We start from the raw sequence: 23,460 nt of genomic DNA on the forward strand, positions 1-23,460 counted from the left end.
GGACATTTAGAAGATGATGATTGGCAGGAATCCCTTTCCTCCCTGAGTGAAGTTGCTATCCCAATGCATCTCCGACTCATTCAGCTCATAATTGTACACAGAACATATCTCTCTGAACACATACTGGTCAGGATGGGTAGTCATCCGGATCTGAGCTGCCTTAGAGGGTGCTCATTCAAGGGTACTTTCTTTCATATAACCTGGGAATGTTCAAAGCTACAGCCATATTGGGAGAATTTTTTTTAATTCTGCCGAGGGTTAATGGTAAAGCTATTGTCCATTCCTTGCGACTGTGTTTACTGAATGTGTGGGAAGCCACAGACCTGACTCAAACAGAACGCACATTGGCATCCTTGGGATTTGTCCTGGCTACGAGAAACGTGGCTCAGGGGTGGGGGACTGGAGTTCCACCTAAATATTCAAAATGGGTCAGCGATATGGGCAACACCATGATTGCTGAGAAGGACGTGTTCAAAACATAGAGGTTGCCCGCGAAGTGGGATCACAAATGGGCGAAGTGGAACAAATTTCGTAGTGAACTTTGTATCTCTCCTTGACATGCGGGGAAAATGAGGGAGTTCTTGAGTCACTTGATGCCTAATGTCATATTACGATGCAATTTGTAAACAAGTTCATGTGGCCTTTTTATTATGTGTCATTGCTGTGTGGCCATGTGGCCTGTCACTATACCATCACAACTGTTCAATAAAAAGAGAATTAAAAATCAAAAAAAAGAATATTAAATTTAAGGTATGAAATATTGTTAAAAAAAATATAGAAGTCACTAATATCATTTGCAAAAATATAGGGGCGCCCGCCATCCATACCTGAAAGACCCCCCGCCATATTAGTATGGCTGGGGGTCCGCGGCGGATGGAAAGACCGTCCGCCGCCTTAGCGACGGTCGATACCGCCATCCATATTATGATGCAGGTGGCAATTCGCCTTTCATGGAAAGGCATGCAGTCTTTTGGGTTGGCGGCCCGTTTCGGCACCCGGGGTGTTGGAGAGGTGTTGGATGCACTTGGGGGGTACCCATGGTACCTCCCTACATTTGCATGCACAAGGTGGCAGGCACCGCGCGGTGCCTGTCATGTTGTGCATTCAAATGCACAACATGCTTTTTTTTCATTGCGGCGGGTGCATGCAATGTAAAAAATGCAGGATTTGCCCGCCAGTGGCATTATAATGCACCCCCCACTTCGGCGGTCAGTTCCTGGCTCCCTTGCATCGTAATGGGCCCCAAAGTTGTTTAAAATACCGATTTTTTTATGTGTTATGAATTTTATTTTATATTTTAAATGTATGTGAAGTATTGTTTATGTTTTTAATATATGTGTTACATTTTTAGTAGTTATCAATTTAATTTTGCGCTTTTTTGTTCTGTAGCGGGTTGTGGGTTTGTAGGGGAATAGGGCGGGAAGTAATTTATTTATAATAAATGAATGATTTAATTTTTAAGACATTAATAATTAGTTGATCATTAATATTAATTTGTTGATATTTAATTCGGGAAATTATTTATATTTTTGTTTGTGTGTGGCTTTTCCTTTTATAGGGGTAAAGTGTGGGGAGTAAATTAATTTTACTGACTTTATAATTAGTTGTTAAATGCTATTTTTTTATAGTAAATAAGTTTTAATTGAGTAACTCATTTTTTTACAGTTTAATTGTATCTATGGGTTGTGGGGATTATAGGAGTATAGTGTGGGGAGTTTTAATTTATTTTTTAAATATTATTTCTTTAATTGGTGATTATTTATGTTAATTAAAGTACATTTCTTTTAACATTTCGATATGGGTTGTGAATTGTGTGGTGTTATATAGTAGGAAATAAAAAAAAGTTAACTTTTGTAATAATTCATGTTTTTGTTTCTAAATAATTTCTAATAAAAAATATTTATGTGTTGGAAAATTATTTTTTTTTTTATTTGATATAATATTTTAAGTTATTTTTACAATTAAATATATTTATATTTTAATTTGTAACATATTTATATGTTTTTATTTACCTTGTTTTTAAAATATTTTTGTTGTTGTTAATATTTTGTTTGTTTTTAATTTTGAACTGATTGGAGTGAGAATATTAATTGTTACCCCTCCCCAATCCAACACTTCCCCTCCTGTTGCAGTCATTGGAGTGGGAAAAGTAATGTTTAGCCCTCCCTACTGTTAAAAATGTTTGGAGTGGGATAGTAATTTTTACCCCTCCGCTATCCAACACTTTCCCAACTGCGCGGTGCATGCACATGCATTTTTGGCATTGCGGTGGGGGGTGCTGAAAGCACCGCCCGCCGCAATCTTAAAAGTGCAGGATGCGCCCGCCAGTGTGGTGGGTGCATCCTAATGTCACCCACGGGACCCCCGCACATATGGCGGGCAGTCCCTTTTACCGTCAGGATGGCGGGGGACTTTGTCCCTCCGCCTTCCTAATGACCCTCTTGATATTGATTACTTCTTGAATGGTACCCATGCTTGCATGGTGGTCTCACAAACCACATCTCTTTCAAGGCCTCGTGTTCCTACCACTAGTACCGGATTTCATCATCAACACAGATGTTTTCATGGAGGTCTGGGGAGGCCATTTACAAGACATTTAGATCAAAGGAAGGTGGTTGACATGTCAAAGGTCTCTCCACATTACAGCTTGGAGCTAAAGGTCATTTTTCTCTCCCAGCAGGCTTTTCTCCCAAAATGGCAAAATCCTTTGTGCTGGTCCATAGTACCGACAATACGACCAGCATGTATTATATCAACAAACAGGGAGGGACTCCATCTCCATCACTATCTCAAAAAGCTGAAGATATGTGGGGTTGGCTCACAGCCCACGGAAGATCCTTAAAGGCCGAGCATGTGTCTGGCTTTGACAACATGCTAGTGGAAGCCCTCAGCAGGACCAAGGACAATTTCCATGAGTGGGAACTGGACCAACAGCAGTTGAACAAAATATTCTCATTGTGGGGGAAACCAGCAATGGACCTCTTTGTGACAGACAGCAATGACAAATAGCAGTTCTACGCCACTCGATTCGATCTTCCAGGGTCGTGGGAGAATGCCCTTTCGAAGCGCTGGTCCGGGATTTACGCGTACACTTGTTCCCCCTTCCTATCGATTCCCACGGTCCTCACAAAGATGAAGACGGAACGCTGCCATCTCCTTTTGATCGTTCCTAAGGGACCCAGACAGCACTGGTTTTCAGAGCTCATCCTCTTGTCAGAGTCCAATCCCATTCATTTTACATCAGTGCCATCTCTTCCAACATGGAGCCAAGGTCAGATATGCCACCCGGAGCCATCCTCTCTCCACTTGCATTCATGGCTCATAAATTCTATGAGTTTCAGAACTTTAATATCACTCAAGAATCCAGAGATATTCTTTTTAAGTCTAGAGCAGAAGGGACAACCAATATGTACAAGTTAAAGTGGATAAGATTGGGAGGAGCTTAGCGCGCATCCAAGATGGTCGCGTGAGCAAAGGGCTCCCGAGACCCTCGCCGCCTTCTACATATATCCTGTCACAGATATGAACGACGGGTTATTGCGGACATAACCCTGCTGATCTAACTGCTTTTTCCAAAAATCAAATTGGATGCCGAGAACCAGAGTTACTCCGTTCTGAAGCCTGAAGGCCTACATCGAGAGACAGCCCGGGACTCGAGCCTCCGAAACACCCAGGGGACAGTTGAACAACATCGGCTAGTGGAAGGCAACTGGTACCCCTGGTGTACTTTCGGTTTCGTTTTTACTGCTCTTGTCTACCGAAAGACGGCTGCCCTTTGTTCTTGTCAGCCCATGGACCAACTTGATCGACCGCTTCTACAGGGCGCCCTGTCTTTTGATTTTTCACAGCTTTGTCCGTGGGGAGCCATTCACACCAGGTCCCAAAAGCCCCTTTGGGGCGCACATCTCAACATGGCGGGCAAGCTTGAAAGCGAGAGATGGACGGTCAAGATCACGTCCCGAGGAGGCGCCACCCAATCCAACAACATGGATCGATACACTCGCCCTAAAGGTTCCCCCAGCGGTACTGGTAAAACACCAGAGGACCTTGGAGGTGGCCCCCCAGACACGGAAGAGTTGACACTGCGGGACATCATGGGCGCCATTGCGAGCATGAAAACTTCCATGGGCCAGCAATATGAGACACTGGCCTCCAAGATCGACACAGTGGCTATTGATGTCAATTTAATTAGGACGGACCTGGCTAAAACTAATGAACGGGTCAAGTCGTTGGACATCAAGACTGCCAGTCTTACAACCGACGTGTCTGATCTCCAGGCTGAGGTCCGGAATTTGAGAACTTCGAACGATCAGTTCGCCCGCCGACTTGATGACTTCGAAAGTCGTGCGAGGCGCAACAACGTACGCATTTATCGGAGTTCCGGAGAAGTCTGCTGTACAAACCACGGATCTCCTTGTGGAAGATCTGATACTAAATCATCTCGCCCCCAAGGGCCTCAGCAACTTCTTTGCAGTGGAGCGTGCCCACAGAGTTCCAGGCGGAAGACACAAACCAGGCGCCCCACCACGCCCCATAATTGCCAGGATCTTTAATTTCAGGGACAGAGATGCCATCCTGCAGGCATCGAGGACTAACGGCCCCACGAAATTCGAGAACGCGTCCATCAGTTTCTACCCGGACTTCACCCAATCGGTACAGAAGCAGAGAATGGGATTTACCGGGGTGAAACGGAGACTCAGAGACTTGGGCTTGAAGTACGCCATGCTCTTCCCTGCCCGGCTACGGGTTGAACATAACAAACGTGTGCTCTTTTTAGATCGGCCTGAGGTAGTTAGTGACTGACTAGACACTTTATCTACGCATGGAGACCACACGGAACGACCTCGAGGTGCGGAAGGTGGCCTAAAGGAACAGAAGGAGTGAGCGGAATCGGCGTGTGTGGTTCATGGACTTTGCAGCAGTGGTTTGTTGAAATTTTGGTTTAACGTAAATACAATGATTATACACCCAGAGGCGGCAGGGTGATTGGGACTCTTCCTCCTCCCGGGGTGTTCCTCTTTCTTTTTGTAGATTAGTTTTGGGGTAGGGCGACAGGCACACTGCAGTTGGGGTGGTTTTTTGGTTTAACGCAGGGGTGCAGGGAAGGGGGATGTGGGTTCTGGGTTTCTGGGGATGGGGGGGTTCTTCTTTTTTCATTTTGTTTCGCTACAGAGGCTACATATCGTTGTACAATTTGACTTTTGTGTCCTTCTCACTGTTTGGGAGATTCCGCCAGCGTTCCGGGGATGGGGGGTAGGGGGCCGCGAGTTTTAGGTTGGAATGTCAATGGCTTGGGAGACAGGATAAAGCGGGGGATAGTACTGTAGTACATCATCCAGTGAATTTGGTTTGCTTCTTTATTTAAATATGCATTATATATATAGCAATTTGCATTGAGGAATGAGTGGATATACATAATTAAATATTTGGATGGAGGATTTAGTAGCAGTGTAATTGACTGTTTACTTGACCAACTTATAGTGTCTCACTAAATATAGTGGATAGGGACTAAACTGTGCGAATATCTGTATCACTTTGTCAGTTGTTGTGTAAACTGGTTCTCCAGTTGGTTACTAGCTATGTGAAAGTCTATATTAGTTATTGATTAGATAACTGAGTATTTGTATGGGAGAGTGAAAGTGTGTGTGGTTCGGTGGGGGGTGTGTGACTTCCCAAAGATGTGTGAATAGTTGATTCAGTAGATATATGAAGTTAAAATTACATGTTCTAACACTTTGGGTGAGTGAATCTCTTTAAGGGTGTGGTGATGAGCAAATATATTTCTCAATGGTACATGGCCAACAAACTAGAAAAATAAAAGGCAGTGTATGTGTCAGTTGTTGTATATAAATAAGTATCCATAAGACTCAATGATTGTGTGAGTGACTGTATTGATAACTATATACTTGTAATAATGATTTTATAATTCACTAAGTATGACTTACTATCTAAATGAATAGATGAAGTGGTGTTTGTATAAGTGTGTAGTTAAGTAAGTATATAAGTATGATCCATTGTTTGCCTAAGTGAGTAGGATGACTTCATATGTGAATAAGATGTGTGCTGCTGTGTAATGTTGATATAGGTGTATAAGTATTTTTGATAGTGTTCTATTGTTCTATGAGTGAATCTACAGGTAAGTGATTAGATGTGTGCATACATCTATGAATCACTGAGTGGGTTTTTAGATACTTGTATTGCTGTGACAATGGATTCAAATATGATACTCTGTATTTTACAAAGAGTGATGAAAGATTTTACTTGTGTATGAAAAGGTGTATGTGATTGTCACGTGGATGATGTCATCAGTGATGTCATCCGTGATGTCATTTGAGATGTCTTCAGTGATGTCACTGACCATGTCATGAATGATCTAATATGTGACATCATCAGCAGTGCATTGCGGGTGCGCGAAATATAGTTAGTCCAACTAACTATATAGGAGCAATTTCAATGGTTTTGTATGAGTGAAATGTCCAGCAAACTATAACACCCCTAAAACTTTTTTCGAGTGAATTTCAAATTTTTTTTTAAAGCTAATCCCTAACTATATAAGGCCTGAAGCCTATGGTTTGTTAGGTGAATTTGCAAAGTTTTTTAAATGCTAATTCCTAACTATATATGGCCTGAAACCTATGGATTTTTCAGTGAATTTCAAAGGTTTTTTAAATGCTAATTCCTAACTATATATAGCCTGAAACCTATGGTTTTTTAAGTGAATTTGCAAGGTTTTTTAAATGCTAATTCCTAACTATATAAGGCCTGAAACCTATGGTTTTTTAAGTGAATTTGCAAGGTTTTTTAAATGCTAATTCCTAACTATATCTAGCGTGAAACCTACATTTTTTTCAAAACACTTCAAAGGTTTTGTAAATGCAAATTCTATTAGTGAATAACGTTTTTATATGTTAATATCCTTCTGGTACCACCTGAGCAGCCATCTCATTTCTCAGAAGAACTGAGGCACAAGAGAGCACAAAACAAGAGTGTAAAACGCAAAAAGGGGGCAGGGTAGAGACCCCCGGACCCCCTAGCCCTTCTCAGGTTGTCCCAGAAGGACCCCCAAGGGCAAAATTATTTTTTAATAAAATAATGGGGTCCGTGCACGGTACGCGCACAGTACGCACGCCTGTACGCGTACTGTGCGCATACCCCGCGATTTTTTATTTTTTTTTTGCCCTTGGGGGTCCTTCTGAGACCCCCTGAGAAGGGCAAGGGGGTTGGGGGGTCTCTACCCTGCCCCCTTTTCGTGTTTTCCACTCTTGTTTTGGGCTCTCTTGTGCCTCAGTTCTCCTGAGAAACAAGATGGTGGCAAACTCTTTCTGGTTTGGACAGTTTGGAATGTTGACAGTCGACTGCCAGCCAATCAGGATCACGCTTGTGCACGTAAGGGTACGCGCACGTACGCGTACGGTACACGTATGGTACGCGTACGGTGCGCGGACCCGTAAGCTCATATAGATATATATGTGTTTTTGAACCTAATTTTCATAAAAACTACTGGAGAAATTTTCACCAAACATAGCAAAGGCAGATCTGCGTACCAGTCCCTACAATTTTGCAAAGTTTGGCGTTATTCCGTTCAGCGGTTCGGGCTGTAGACTTGTCAGACCGCCGTATGGAAATTAACATGGGGAAAACACGTTTTGGGACCCCCCTTTTTTCTCAGCCCCCACTTCACGAATCCCCCCGAAACTTTCAGGGAAGGAGCGGAGCGGAGCTGGCCAAAATTTTGGAAAATACGCGCAAATTCCTCAACCGGCGCCAAAGTTAATCCCAATAGAATGTTGCGGATTTCCTATGGTAGCTAGGTCCTAACTATATAATAACATAGCATAAAATCTTGAATAAATACCTGCCACTTCAAGAAGAAGAAAAAAAGTATAAGTTTCTCTGTTTTTGCACCATACTAGGAGTGTTTGACTTATATATATATATACATATATATGTATATATATATATGAAAGATCACCACACTGCAAACTGCCGCTGCCAAAATCAAAATGACAAGGAGTGGAAAACTTCAATTGCTGGTGCAAGAAAAGTGCTTTTATTAAATTTGTGCCAGCGCATCTACCATGACGCGTTACGCTTCAAGGAGAGGCTTGATCACAAAATATATATTCTCAAAAGAGTGTCACTCTGCGAAAATGCAATTGACAAGCAGGTGAATCCTGTATTTTCAGTGCAGGGGACACTCTTTTGAATATGTAATTCGGCCACGCAGGGGGACACTCTTTTGAATGTGTATATATATATATGTATATATATATATATATTTATATATATATATAAAACCTCTCCACATGGGAAAGAATGAGCCGCACACATCGCAGCAGCTTTTAAGATTTATTTTAAGTAGTTCAAGCTCCAATAATTCTGATGCATTCCGGCCAACCTTTGGCCTTCTTCAAAGGAGGGTTTCAGACATCCGGGGGCCGTGCACGCAGAAACCAGGTGCTTGCTCTTTTTATTTCATAGAGACTTCCCTCTAGTGGGCGCCGGGGTGGACTGCGGTATGAAGCATTCTGGTCCCTGTGGTCAGCTTTGCAATTCCTATTCTTCAGTGTTTGATGTCTGTTGCAATCAGCCGGTGTTGATATGCCGCGATCGATTTCCACACAATTTTCGAGTATGCTGAGGGCCTAACCAGGGGTCAGTCCCTGGTGGCTTCCTCTACCCATATTGCCTTCACCAGAAAAACACACAGTGGTCCCTTCGCGGGTAATTGTGGCGAGCTTATTCAGGTGGTGCGTTGCTCTGCGGCTGGACCATGCACCATTGTATTTCAAAAAACCTCTCCACACGGGAAAGAATGAACCGCACACATTGCAGTGGCTTTTAAGAATAATTGTAAGTAGTTCAAGCTCCAATAATCTTGATGCATTTCCGCCAACCTTTGGCCTTCTTCAAAGGAGGACCTTCAGACATATAATAAAATAATAAATATTAAATATGTTAAATAATAAAATAAACATACAAAAATAACGCACATACATAATAATTAATATATATCTACTTTCAAACAAATAATAAACTATTCATTTTTATTTACTTTATCATTTTTAAATTATATAAACATTTACAAATTTATATATATGTACCAATGACAATTAAAAAATCTAATAAAAAAACATTCTATTATAAATTAAAACATTAAACTATTTTAAAAATCTTCAAACTTACATTTTCCACTCCAGTCAGTGCAATAGCAGGGAAAGTGTTGGACAGCGGAGGGGTAAATATTACTATTCTCACTCCAGTGAATGCAACAGTGGGGGAAAGTGTTGGATAGTGGCGGGATAAAATGTACTATTCCCACTCCGATCAGTGCAACAGTAGGGAAAGGGTTCAATAGTGAAGGGGTAAAAATTACTATTCCCACATCAATGAGTGCAACAGTAGAGAGAGTGTTGGATAGAAGTGGGGTAAAAATTAGTATTCCTACTCCAGTGATTGCAACTGTAGGGAAAGTGTTGGATTCCGGAGGGGAAACAAATATTATTCTCACTCCAGTCAGTTCAAAATTAAAAACAAACAAAATATTAACAACACAAAAATATTTGAAAAACCAAAAGAAATTACAAAGTTTATGTTAAAATGAAAATACAAATATATTTAATAAGGTTAAAAAAAATATTATAATCTAAAATACATATGGCAAATACCTATAAATATCATATTAGAAAAATAAAAAATAATCCCCAAAAAAATAAATATTTATAATTAGAAATTATTTAGAAACAAAAACATTATTACATAAATGTACCTTTTTTTATTTCCTACGATGTAACACCACACACTTCACAACCCACATCTATATATTTTTTTAAATGTACTTTCTTAACTAACATAATTAATTACCAATTAAAGAAATATTATTAATAAAAAACTAATTAAAATTCATAAAAATTAATTGACTTCACATTTTACCACTATAATTCCCAAACCCACAGCTAACAGCTAAAATTAATTACACAATTAAAACTTATTTTCAATTAACAAACTAATAGTATTTAACAACTAATTATAAAGTAAGTAAAATGAATTTTCTCCCCACACTGTACCCCTATAAAAGAAAACTCACACACAAAAAAATATAGACAAATACCCTTATTAAATATCAATTAATTAATTATTATTAATGATCAACTAATTATTAATCAATTTCAATTCACAATTTCCATATTTAATGTTCAATTAATTAATTAATTAATATGAATTAACTAAATATAAATTACACATAAATTACTTCCCACCCTCTACCCCTATAAACCCCACAACCCACACCTAAAACTATTTACACAACTTCCATAATTACTTTTCATTCGATGAATATAAATGAACAACTAATTATTAATTAATCAGAAATTACTTCCCACCCGTTACCTTTATAAACCCCACAATCTGCACCTAAAACAAATTACACAATTAACATACTTAATAACCAATTAATTAATTAATGTTTATTCAATCAATCATAGCATTTTTAAAGCGCACTACCTACCCGTGAGGGTCTCACTCTCAAGGCACTGGGGGAGGGGGGAGCTGCTACTGTTCGAAGAGCCAGACTTCCCACACTTAATACTATGAAATCTCGATTAAATAAATATTAATAAATAATATATAATCATGAATTTATAATGAATAAATTACTTCCCACCCTATTCGACTATAAACCTACAACCCACTACGGAACTGAAAAACGCAAAATTTACTTAAAATAAAATTGATGACTACTATAAATGTAACACATATATTAAAAACATAAACAATACTTATACAAAAGCATACATCACATACATTTAAAAAAAAAACTGAAATGCAAACACTAATTAATCGATATTTTAAAAAACTATACTTTTAAAAACAATATTAATGACTTCTATATTTTTTTAAACAATATTTCCTACCTTAAATTCGATATTCTTGACATTCTTGCTGTCTATATTTCTGTGTCACGATTTCTCCAACTCGATATTTGCGTAAGTCGACATTTCCAACTCCATATTCTGTCTGGGATTTAGTCTGCACATTGTGAGCAAAGTCGAACAACAATGCCCCTTGTTATTCTGTTTTGGCCAGGCCTTAGCACCTAGACAAAACATACTGATGCAGCTGTGGTTTGGGATAGCGTACTTTGGTCTAATTGGAATACTCGAATAGGAAACACACACTTGGAGAGGGACCTTTCCAGGGAGAAGAGTGAGACAGTACCTATGATGTAGATCTATCATCTATAGCCTAAGGTATGGGGTCTGCAGATAAAGCCCAGAGATCTTCGAATCTATAATTAATAGAACTTCTAAGCAAGGGAAGGGAGGTTAGGCTATATCCACTTTCATGATTTACGGACTAAATGCTATGCTGACCATATTTGTAATATGCATTTTTCTGCTTGTTGTGGCACATATACTGCATACTACAGCAAGTTAGTTAAAATAAATATTTTAAACGTGTTTGTATCTCTGTCAGAACTTATTGTGGACAAGTACAAGTGTGTGAGCAAAAGGATGAGTCTTGCAACCGCGATTCCTGAGAGAGTCGATAGTGTTGTGTTCTTAGCTAGTCGCTCCTGGTCTCATGTGTACTAAGGTGGTAGGATGACCCAGTCCCTATGCACTATGTTACCATAATTCTGTGCATAGTTCTGTGTTTTTGAAGAATCCCTGCAACAATAGGTGAACAGGTGTTCCGAAAACGCTCCTTCGTAACTGGAACATATGTGAGGTTGGACAGCTCTTTCATTTGTACTGATGGTATAGTACAAATGAAAGCATATGGACTTGTTACCAATACAGGTTCACAGCTGAATGGCCATTATACACCATCGACATACGTATATACATACATGTATGCATATTTATATGCATACATGCATGCTAGTATAAATACATGCATAATATACATATATGCATACATTTATAAATACATGCAAGATATACATATAGGCATACATACATAAATACCTATACACATGCATATTTACATCAATACATACTTATATGAATATATACATAATTGAATGCCTGCATACGTACATGCATACTTACATACATGGATACATGCAAAGATACATAGTTGCATATATACATGCATACATACATACCTGTGTACATACCTGCATACATACTTACATAAGTAAACAGGCCTTCCTAAGACACACCTACGAAGCTGGTCCACACCTGAGATCAGACAGCTCTTTGCATGTATAAACAGTACAAATAACGTCATACACACTCGTTACTGTCACAGGTCAACAGCTGAATGGTCATTATGTACCATATACAAACATGCATGCATGCATACATACATACAGACATTCATGCATATCAACAAGTACACATACATAAATGCATATACACATATATATATACATACATGCACACATACATACTAGCATACATACACACAATCAAGCAAACCCACATGCATACATATATGCATACATACATTCATACATATGTAAACAGGCCTTCTTAAGAAGGTGCTCCTCCGAAGCTGGTGCACAAGGGAAGAGTGTTTCTCATCACTACAGATAAAACCACATACACTTCTTACCATACCAGGTTCACAGCTGAATGGTCATTACATGCATGCATACATACATGACTACTTGGGTGAATGATAACTTCTAACCTCATTACAATTTTCTGCTGCAGATCCTAACCACGTCCTGCATATGTATTTGGAGCTCATTTCACATATTTATGAACTAATCTTGCTGCGCTGCATGATAGGGAAAGGGCAGGAATGCGCTGTATTTAACATAATATAGCGCATTGCTGTCTTTTCCCAGCGCAGGAGCACAATGTGCTGCCTAGCACCAACACAGGCGCCCTTTTACGATGGTGCAAGGTGGCCTGCATTGCAAGCAGGGTTTTTTGGTGCAGAAAGGACATTTTCCTGTACAAAAACAATCCTGAACAGCATTTCCTCATTCTATGCGCACTGCAGATCGCAGCATACATAGAAAGAGGAACTAACAAGAAGAAATACAGGGGCAGATTACGATGGCGGTAAATCTGCAACCGCCGGGCCGGCGGTGAAGCCCTCCGGCCCGGCGGTCGCGGATTTACCACCATCACCCTTAAAATTCCCACTGTTAAATTAGGATGACGATGGGAAGGGAAAAGGTACCTCGGCGAACGGAAAGACCGTCCGCCGTGGTCCCGCAAGGCGTGCCTTTTCCGCCCGCCTTGTGGGACCAGGTACAAGGGGTCTATGGAGGCGGTGCCATGCAGGCACTGCCTTGGGCATTATAATGCCTGACTTTTATATCGGCGTTTCCACCGCAAAAAGACAGGCGGAGAATGCCTTTGGGGGTGCAGATGGGGGGTACCTATGGAACCCCCCTCATTGCCATGTTCTACGTGGCAGGCACCACATGGTGCCTGCTATGTAGTGCACGGCAATGCCATGCACAGTCCATTTACACTGCGAGTGGGTCTGCACCCAGCAGATCCACCACCAATGTAAAGGGGCCAGGATGCGCCTGCCTGTGTGGCGGGCGCATCCTAATTTGTTTTGCGGGACCGCCGCCCCTTTGGCAGGCGGTCCCTTTTGCACCAACGATGGCGGGCGGACTTTGTCCGCCCGCCATCGTAATCGGCCCCCCAGATAGTTCTTGCTACGCCTTGCGCGGGATTGTGTAGCATTTAGATGTATTTACAGGTCTACCAGTATTGGTAAGTCTGGGAATGTGCCAAAATCTGCGGGTGGATGCGTGGAAACAGCCGTGCTCCACCATGGAACGCTTCCCTGGGATTTGCACTATTTTGCGTTTCTCCAGATTTATCAAGCCATGCAGAGCCATGCAAGGGGACCCTGCGTGGCTTGATGAATCAACTTAAGAGTTGTGTTGCTCTTGCGCCCTGTTGCGTGTCGCAGGGGCAACGCCTCTCTTTTATAAATATGCCCCATGTTTCCAGTATTGATCTATCGCAGCTCTGCACGCTCACATAAACAACACCTCAAACATGTGTGAGAGTTGCTGTCTCTAAACAAGAGAATATATTCCTCCTCTACAATGTAGAACATATCTCTGTGCATCCTCTTAACTTTTTTTTCTGTAGAGGGAGAAAAATATGCCTTTTCTATAGTAAGTTGATCCGTTTCAGGAGAACCAAGGGGTAAGGCATGGGTTTAACCTGCCACCCCTGGTGACGCGCAATTGCCATCTATGATGCAATACTATTGAGAGTATACTGTGCTGACTTGTTATCCTTCTGAGAGCGCATATCAGGTGCAAATAACTCTCTTTCTGTTGCTTTTCAGGTGTGACCTTGTTCACTGTGGACAATCAGGGCGTCATCAGGGCTGGCCAGCCTCCACCTGCTTACAACTACGATTTCATGTCCAGAGCTCGTGTTCTGGGGAAGCTGAGCGGTGTAAGCCATGTGCTTTTCAGCCCACGGGGTCTTCTGTATGTCGTGAAGGGCTATGAGCTATATAGCGGTCCCATGCCTTCAAACCCATCCAGGAACTGGTTCCAAAGTCCTGGAAGGCGCATAGGGAAAGGAGGCTGGGCAGGATTCAAGCGCTTTTTCTTCCACCCCAATGGAGATCTTTATGCCGTCACTAATGAGGGTGAGCTCTACGCAGGTCCCCCGCCGACCAATGAAAATCAGAATTGGATGGGCACACAAGGTATCAAAGTTGGTGGTGGCGGATGGGGTCAATTTTCCGCCCTCTTCTTTGACCCCCGGGGGATCCTGTACGCAGTGACTGGAGGTAAGCTTTTAAAGGGAAGACCTCCACTGAGTATAGCTGACAACTGGATTGGAAGAAGCCAGACCATCGGAGGAGGTGGATGGAGCGATTTAAGCCACTTCATGTCTTTTACTCCTGATGGCAACCTTTGGTGTGTCTCCAAGTCAGATGGGAAGATCTACAGGGCCTCTCCGCCAACCAGCGTGAACGACAACTGGATTGGAAGAGCCCGAAATCTGGGTCACAGTTACTTCTTTACATTCATGGCCTTCACCACTCAGTGAAGAGAAGAAGAGCCCAACACCCTTGTCTACGTAAGTATGACGTCATGTCCTCGCCCATCTCTAACACACTTTCCACAATAGCTCTTAGTTAAACTTTGCCTTTGAGTTTTTAAGTCAACATTCCTACAGGGAGTTTTCGAAATGCCACAGTCTTTTTTTGATTTTCAGAAATAAAACACAAAAATAGGTTTACTTTTGAAACACCAGTTAATAATGTCCTGGATGTGTTGGGGTTTCCTGCAGGGTTCCTGTTTGCTACCGCTAAGCCTTGCATGATGGACATATAAGGCACAATCATGGGTGGAAGAACCTCCCTAAGTTTGGAGGAGCCGGTCTTCTAGGAGCTAAAAAAACTAGCGCAAGATTTCCAACAACGGAGCCAGTAACGGCTGCGCTGCCAGAAATTGAGCAGCCTTCTAGGTGAAAAACCATGAGTGGAGCTTTCTGTTACCACCCCACCTCAAATAAAGCCCTTTGTTTTGAGTGGAAACACCCAACCCTGTATGTTAAAATATCAAGTTTAAATACTGTCCATTCCCATTGCTGCAGTCAACAAAACACTGAGGGGCATTTTTAACAAATAATCACTCAGCGCAGCACAGCAAGTCACCCTCTCATCTAGAAATATTAGGGATTATTTACAAGGCCCTTGCACCACCGGTGCGTCACTTTTTATATAGGAAAAAGTGACGCACAGGCGGCGCAAGGGGCTTGTAAAAAAGCCCAATAGCTTCTTTCTCCCCACTGATGCTCAGCTTCATCACTTCCATTAAATTGGGCCCCCCCTTTGGACCCCTGTCCTCTACAAATACAGCCGGGCCAGCTGTGCGATGCATTTTACCGGTCGCAAACTGCCCGACTGGTAAAATGCTCTTTCCTATGTACCAACCTTATTTTGTGAGTTGCCAACGAATTACCCACTCGCAAAATAGAGTTTGCGAGACGCTATTTGGATGGGGCATGTAAAGGGTGTCCCTTCCTAGTAGAGAGTCGCACTGGTATATATGATGTTTTGCGGCCGACAATGCGGTCATAAAACATTTGCCGATTACCAATCATTATAAATTGGTGTTATTCCATACGCAAAAGGGAAGAGGTCCCCAAGGAAAACCTTCCCCTTTGTGAATGGGGGGGGGGGGGCGGGGGAATCACAAACGGTGTCTGAGACACTTTTGTACATCAAGTTTTGCAACTCGCAAATTGTGAGTCACAAAAAATCGCAATTTGGGAATCGCAGAAAACCTGATTGTCGTACATGTGACCCTTGGTTCCTTAAACTATATTGGTGCATCTGGCCGATATCTTTAATGGAATGGAATATTCCACTCTGGCTACTTTACAAAGGCGTGGAAAAAGCTTAAATCATGCTTCTAGTAAAAAAGTCCAACCCTACCCTTACGGACTCTAGCAACCATCCACTCATATCACGCCTGCCTTTCCCTTCCAGGATAGTTCAAAAAGCCATGCATCTGGAGCTGGCCTCTTTCATAAACACCAACAACTTTCTCGACCAAACTCAGTTCGGGTTTAGGAGCGAGCAAAGTACAAAAATGCCCAGAGTGTGGCATCTGAGGACATTAGATCTACCCTAGACAAAGACCAATTCATCGCAGATGGAACCAGCACTGTCTGGATGGCCGAATGGATGCCCCTGCCAGGCAGAAGTTACTGCTTCCGTCAAGGGCAGGCGAATATACACACTGCACAACCCATGCTCGCCCTTGAGTAGCTTGGCACTGAGCAGTCAGGGGTCCTTCAGAAGCAATGTGTAAAGCAAGAGCACAGCACACACACACAATAAATGTTTCACACAACACAAAAGAGAGACTTCACACTTGGCATCGAGAAATGCTGTTTATATTCAACACACGTTAAACAATGCAACATGAATATCATGGAATGTGGGGCATAAATCACACTTGGCAATATTACTAGCAGCACTAGGCCTAGTTCTGGTTGATCAGATCTCGATAGTGTGCACACATGAGAAAAGTCCTATTCTAATTCCCAACTGCACCCGTATGCAATGCGACACGTTGTCCGCCCCTGGCCCACCCTCACAATCCTAATAATGTAATTTCACACAGCTATAGGGTCCACCATTGGCTATAACGATATCAGTAATATGTACATACACAGAATTATGACACTTTTAGCAGAAATGCCAGACGCAGCCACGCAGGGAAACCCAATGTTGAGAGGTAAAGTGTTTTTGGCACGAGAACCATGTACAAATATACACCGCCGACTTGTGTTATGAAGCACAGGCAGTTCACAGACGGTCACTCCCACACACTGACACTCACTTTGCACCGCTACGCAATGCAACAGGTACCAGCCCGGTCCGTATGGGCACTTTCACTCACATACGCACCGGACACCCTAATGCGGTGCCACTGATACCAAGCAGGTCAATAGATATCACTCTGCAAACCCCGTTGCTCCAAGTCCCCTGCCCCCTCCAGTTCACCCTCAATGTCCCCAACACCCCGGATGGAAGTTCACCAGCCCCTCCCTCCAGACACAAGGCAACTCCTGGCTGAGGTCACCCCTCGTCTGTGTCTCCGGAAAGCAGGTGGGGATAGACAGTAAGCATAAACAAGAGGCAGATGCAAACAATGGGGGTCTCAGGCAGTTCTTCAACATGTTGTGAAGCAGAAACAGGCTAAGAGCAAAAGTCAGTTACACACAGGGGTCCAGCAGGTCCTACTGGTACAAGCCCAGTGCTATGAAGCGTAGAGGGGGTCATGCAGTCTCTTGACCTGCTCCCAAACCTTCTTGGAAGTGTCCCTTTGCCTAGTAAATTCCCTTCTCTCCTGCCTTGTGCCATGAAGTCTTCAAAAGGGCCAGATGGGGAGAGGATCGTTGGGCCACCATGATGGGGCCAGTGAGGGAGCAAGCAGTGAATGTGGAACAACACACAGGGTAGCCACTGGGCTTGAGGAGGCTTCCCTGTGTGGCAGTTACAAGTTGATTCAGGCTATGCCCTGGCAATCTGTACACAGGGTCTGGCACATGCCGAGATGAGTCACACCAGAGACTTCAGGTTACACAAAATAGAGTTGCAATTCCGTTCCTCCCTGGAAATGAAGCTCTACGTCTGGCGCACCTTGATGTCGGTTGCACCAGCTGGTTCCAGTCACAGACATAGGTGTAAGTTGCGCAAAGCCTCCCAAGGTAGAATGAGTCTGTGCAATGGGTGCATTTGCCACCTACGAGGATCGCAACATGTGAATAAGACACCTCACGCAGTGAGTATGCAGTTGGTGATGTGCTTGAGGGAAATGCAGCACAGTCGACGAAGTGGGCCACTTTGGCTCCCACAACTGGTGATTCCACTCACCAACAACAAGACACTGATGCGTGCCGAGGTCCCTGCAGTACAGGAACCACTTCGCTGCAAATGTGGGCAACTTCTTGAGTTCAGCACTGGGCACTCCGGACTCCAGGTGTTTCAGGGATTCTGCACATACACAGAACTATGTGCCGGATTATGGGGCATCAGTGCTGAGGGGCTATGCCTTCCTACCACCTTAGTGCACATGAGCCCAGGACCCACTAGCTATAGTGTCTCATTCGCTCCCCTCCTCACATATGGAGAAACCAATGATTAGTCACCCCAGAACTCAACTCTCCCAGATCTCTCAGGAATCACGGTAACAAGGCACACCTTTTCGCTCACACTCTCGTACCTGTCCACAACAAGATCTGACAGAGTCACGAAGATAGTTTAAAATATTTATGTTAACTAACATGCTCTAAAATACAGTATACATGCCACAACAAGTGTAAAAATGCATAACACGAATACAGTTAGCATTGCAGCAATGCCACACATAATAATGGAGACATCATTAAAAAAAGTCTTTGGATAAAGGACTATAATGCCTAGGCTCCCTCAACTTGGTTAGAATGAGTATTAATATATAATAGAAGATCTCTGGGCTTTGTCAGCAGACCCCATACCGTAGTACATGGATTGTATTTCTACATCACAGGTGCGTGTTGCTCTTCTCCTTGGAAAGGTCCCTCTCCAAGTGTGTGTTACGTAAGCATCCATCCCCATAATATCAAAGTACAAGTCTCCAGCAAAAACAGCTGCATTGGTATGTTTTGTCTAGGTGCAAGGGCCTGCCCAGAACAGAATAACAAGGGTCATTGTTTATCTATTGTGCTCACAATATTCAGACTAAACTCCTGGAACAGGCAGAGAATGAGCACAGCAGAAAATTCTCATGTGAAAGGCAGAAACAGAGTCTTGCAAAAATAAAGGCTTGTAGTAACGTGCACAAAAGCAGCATCATGGCTTCTGGGCTCATGCTAACTTAGCGAGGTCTACAATGTCCCTAGCAGCCATGTAACACAGGCATGATTCTGTAGTTACAAGCACACACCATGCTGCCCAGCTTTCACCAGGCGTTGTTGGCACTTAGAGGGCCCCGCTCTCCAGATGTCACCGGTAGATAGTGTGGGCCTCTCATAGGACATCTTTGATATCCCTGAGACCTCCAAGAGAACACAACACCAGCCAACTGGTCCTTGGGCAACTTCAGGGTTCCAAACATCAGCAGGACGTTAGACCATGCCAGCCAACTTTTCAGAAAGGCATGCAGTTCTTTCCACGGGCAGTTATCCTCCATATGCAGCACAGAGCCCTCTGGCAATGTGCACCACACAGACTAGGTTCTCCGGCCCTGCGTCCCCACAAGTGGATCTCCCCTCTATGTCGGGTGGGACTGGGTAGTTATACCCTATTGGGCCTTTGAAGTTGGTGGGAAGTTCAAAGGGTATTCCATTGAACCTCAGATGTGTTCCCTAATTTTCTATCCTGTCTGCCATGTGGCTGCAGAAAGTAGATCTCTATCTTTATGGGGCCGTCCTCTGGCCCCAGAGGCCAGGTGTCACAATCTCTGCCCCCATTTATTCCGCCAGACCCACAAATGGCAGAGGTTGGCTATCTCAATCGCCTGCCCAATGGTTTATGACTGTCGCTGGGGAATGCCCAGATGCCCTCCCTCGGCCGTCAGTGTTGACCAGCGCCAAGCACCATGGCACACAAAGAGTTTGATGCATAAAGTGTCCACTTTCCATAAGTCGCATTCACACGTGAGATATGTCAAGCCCACCATTACCACTGGAACGGGATTGGTCCCATTCTAGTGGAGGCCAAAGACCTCCTCTAGATGGACCATTTTTGCTAGGCGCCAGCGATGTATGTGCACACGTTATACATGCATGTGCGCTCTCACAGACATGCTGTGGCAGGTCAGACACATGTTTAACTGCGTACTCCGTGCAAGTGCGCACACCGGCTTTCAACAGCAGGTCAGACATGTAGGTAAACCACCCCAGCGGTGTAAGTGCACACCCAGGCTTCAAATGGCAGGTCTGACCACGTTTACAAACATCATGTCCGCACCACTTCCTCGACATGCGTTGGAAGGGTGCACACACTTTCACATTGCAGTACAGTGGGAAAGGGCCCAGAGCCCTAGGGCTCCACCTGATAGTCAGAAAAACATAAAAGGAAAAAGCTATGTTTAGGGAAACGATAACTGACAAGTATCAGGTCCAACAGTTGCTTTGGACGAATTTCTGTCTTATCCTTTTTACCTTCCATGTGGAGTGCTGCAGGGGTCTTCCCTGATTCCCATTGTTTTTAACTTATATTTCACTCCTTTGGCCAGGCTTCTAAAATCTTTAGGTTTTTTGGTAATATCGTATGCTGATGACACCCACATCGTAGTATCAGTGTCCAGTGATCGTGATCATGCCGCACCCAGATTCCAAGATGGCATGCTGCACAAAGGCAACTGGGTGAACCGTGTTGGACCTGATACTCATCATTTAGGGCTTCCCTAAACTTTTTGCTTTCTCCGCCTGTGTTTTGCTGATTCTTTTGTGTGGCCTCTGGGCACTTTCGCACTGTAAATACAGTATGCATTCCATGTGCCCTTCCTACTCTTGTAAGGAAGTGGCACTGACTCGATGTTCTGAAACATGGGCCGGTCGGCCATCGCAGACCAGTGTGTGTGCACTGGCACCTATGGTGATTGAACTCATGAGCAGCCTGCCATTGCAGGCCGCTGTATGTGTGCACCCGCACCTACGATGCCCGTGATTGCATCTGCAGCCTGCCATCGGAGGACTGTCTATGCGCACAGACACCCGTATTAGGAAGCCTATGTGCAGTCTCCTGCTGCAGCCTCAGGTGGGCACACTTGCACCCCTGGTGTTTGGGACTCTGTGTTCAACCTGCCCTCGCAGGTCTGTGTGCACACTACCACACATGCGCCCAGGTAGTGAGGAATACCTATGTGTGTTTTCACTAAGCCTGGGCAGTGAACTCCACCCCGCTCTGGGAGTTTGCAGAGTTTTACGCACTCTGCGTTACGCTGAGCTCTGAGCAGAGTTTTTTCCTTGCTAGCCCTCTTGCGTTGCACATGGTGCCATTCACAATGATTTTCCAGCACGGGATAAACACCTGGCACTGAAAATCACCGTGAACGGCATGATCCTCCTAACGCTGGGTGGAACTCCAAGTAGTGCAGTGAAGTTTTTTTGTCACTTCGCTGAATTTCGTAGAGCGGAACCCTACGAACTACGCACAGGCTTTGTTTTCACTACCTGTGAGGCATGCTATTCCCATAGGTTAACATGGGAAAGTGGTTGATATTATCTCAGCTGCAATAGTGGATTCCAAGGGAGCAGCCTTGTGATGTTTCATATCAATGGCTTCGCCATGCCACACCCTTTCCAGTGGTAAAGGTGGTTTTGGTATAACTCACGTAGAAATGCCACTTATAGAATATGGATATTTCTATGCTCCAAGAAGCTTGTGTGCAGTGGTGGCTGGCTCCAATGGACACACGGGTCAGGGGAGCACTTTTGTTAATTCCCCAGTGACCGTCCTAAACCATGGTGTAGGAAACCCATCTCTCTATATAGTGTGACACAATGGGGTACACTGTGCAGAGAGTTCAGAGAGACGCTTATTGGTTTACAGAGGCAAAAGTAGATAATACTTGTGCTTTATTTGTGGTAGTGTGGGTGAGCAGTTAGGCTTATCAGAGGGTAGTGCTAAGCATTTGTTGTACTCACAGAGGCAATAAATAAGATCATACACTCAAGAATAAAGTCAAGACAAATGTATTTAAAAAAATAGTGTCTATATATATTTTGAACCAAGAGCTTTAGTTACAGGTAAACATGTAATGTGTTTCAGCAAAAAGCAAGGTATGTACAGATAATATAAAGTTGTGTGCTATTATGCACAATGTTATCCTATGGAGAAAAACATAGAATGCAATAAATCCCAGAGCAGCTGGACTTGGGGCTTCACCTTCTAGAATTCGAATGCTAGAGAGCCAGGATCTAAACTTCAGCCAGCAGTTTCTCGGGAGTGTCCCGGATTCAGCTGGGAGCAGGGTAAGTAGCTGGTGTGCTATTGAGAAGCGGGCCACCTAAAAGTAGGCTGTACAGGGGGACTTGTAGGCAAGTCCAGAGGCACTCAAAAGAGTGAAGAGGTCACAAGGGCCTGGTGACCATGGGAGCACAGAGGTTTTGAAGATTCCCCAGCCAGTGGGGCTGGGTACAGATGAAACAGATGATCCAAGTTCTGATGCGCAAAGTGCACCTTGTTGGTCAGGGGCAAACACCTCAGAGAGGCTGGTGCAGGATGGCTGGGCCACTCAGAGAGGCAGTCTCAGGGCTGCTGACATCCCTTGATGGGTGCTAGGTCCTCAGGCAGTTGGAGTCCAGCTTGGACTCTTGTAGTCGGTCTTGGGTTGCAGGGCATCTAGTACCCCGGGGTTAGTGCTGCTTAGCTCTGGAGGATTCTAGTACCTCCAAACTTGGTGAGGAGGCAGATTTGATCCTTCTGGGCTGTGGTACCTTCTATTGTGCAGTTGCAGCATCATCAGGGCAGGGAACTGCAAGTCATGAGTTCAGACTCTGTGGTTTCAGTGTCTGCAATTCAGGGAAGTAGCTCCTTTACTCCAAGGGAGTTCTTAGGTAATTTGGAAAAGTGCTGGAGGGCCCCTTTATTTTTTAGAAGTCTCCCAGTGGCAGGACGAGACAGTGTTCTGCGATTGTCAAGTCTTTGGGCTGCTGGCAGGGTTCCATGCCAAAATTCAGTTCAGGCTCTCTGACCTCGAGGTCAGCTGCTCTTCTTTGTCCTTGATTCTCATGTGTCCGTCACATCTGAATCTCATGGTTCAGGGCTGCCACCTAAATACTAAATGTAGGGGTGTTACAGGGAGTGCCAGGTGGTAGCCTATGGGCTACCTACCTTTGGGGTGACTACACCCTCTAAATGCTCAGCTCAAGTGGGGAGGGGGCATGACCCTGACCCTGATAGGCTATTATCCCCATCTGCAAGCTGGTGGAAAGTGAGCTTGGTGTTTACATTGCCTGCCCTACCTTAGGGGTGGTGCAGGTTGGCTGGGGACCCTTCTCCTCGTCT

The 23,460-nt window shown here is 43.8% G+C and overlaps 1 protein-coding gene across 1 annotated transcript in view; it reads left to right on the plus strand.

Annotated features, from left to right (window-relative positions):
• Positions 1-23,460, plus strand: part of LOC147725671 (uncharacterized) — a 78,545-nt gene that overhangs the window by 42,713 nt on the left and 12,372 nt on the right. Inside the window, exon 3 of the mRNA XM_086964569.1 lies at positions 14,278-15,026. Within this exon, the coding sequence (XP_086820695.1) occupies positions 14,278-14,996 (719 nt within the window). The 3' untranslated portion in view covers positions 14,997-15,026. The remainder of the gene's footprint in view (positions 1-14,277; positions 15,027-23,460) is intronic.

This window comes from Lissotriton vulgaris, chromosome 3_2 (genome assembly GCF_964263255.1).
Source record: "Lissotriton vulgaris chromosome 3_2, aLisVul1.2, whole genome shotgun sequence".
In the NCBI taxonomy this organism is placed as follows: domain Eukaryota; kingdom Metazoa; phylum Chordata; class Amphibia; order Caudata; family Salamandridae; genus Lissotriton; species Lissotriton vulgaris.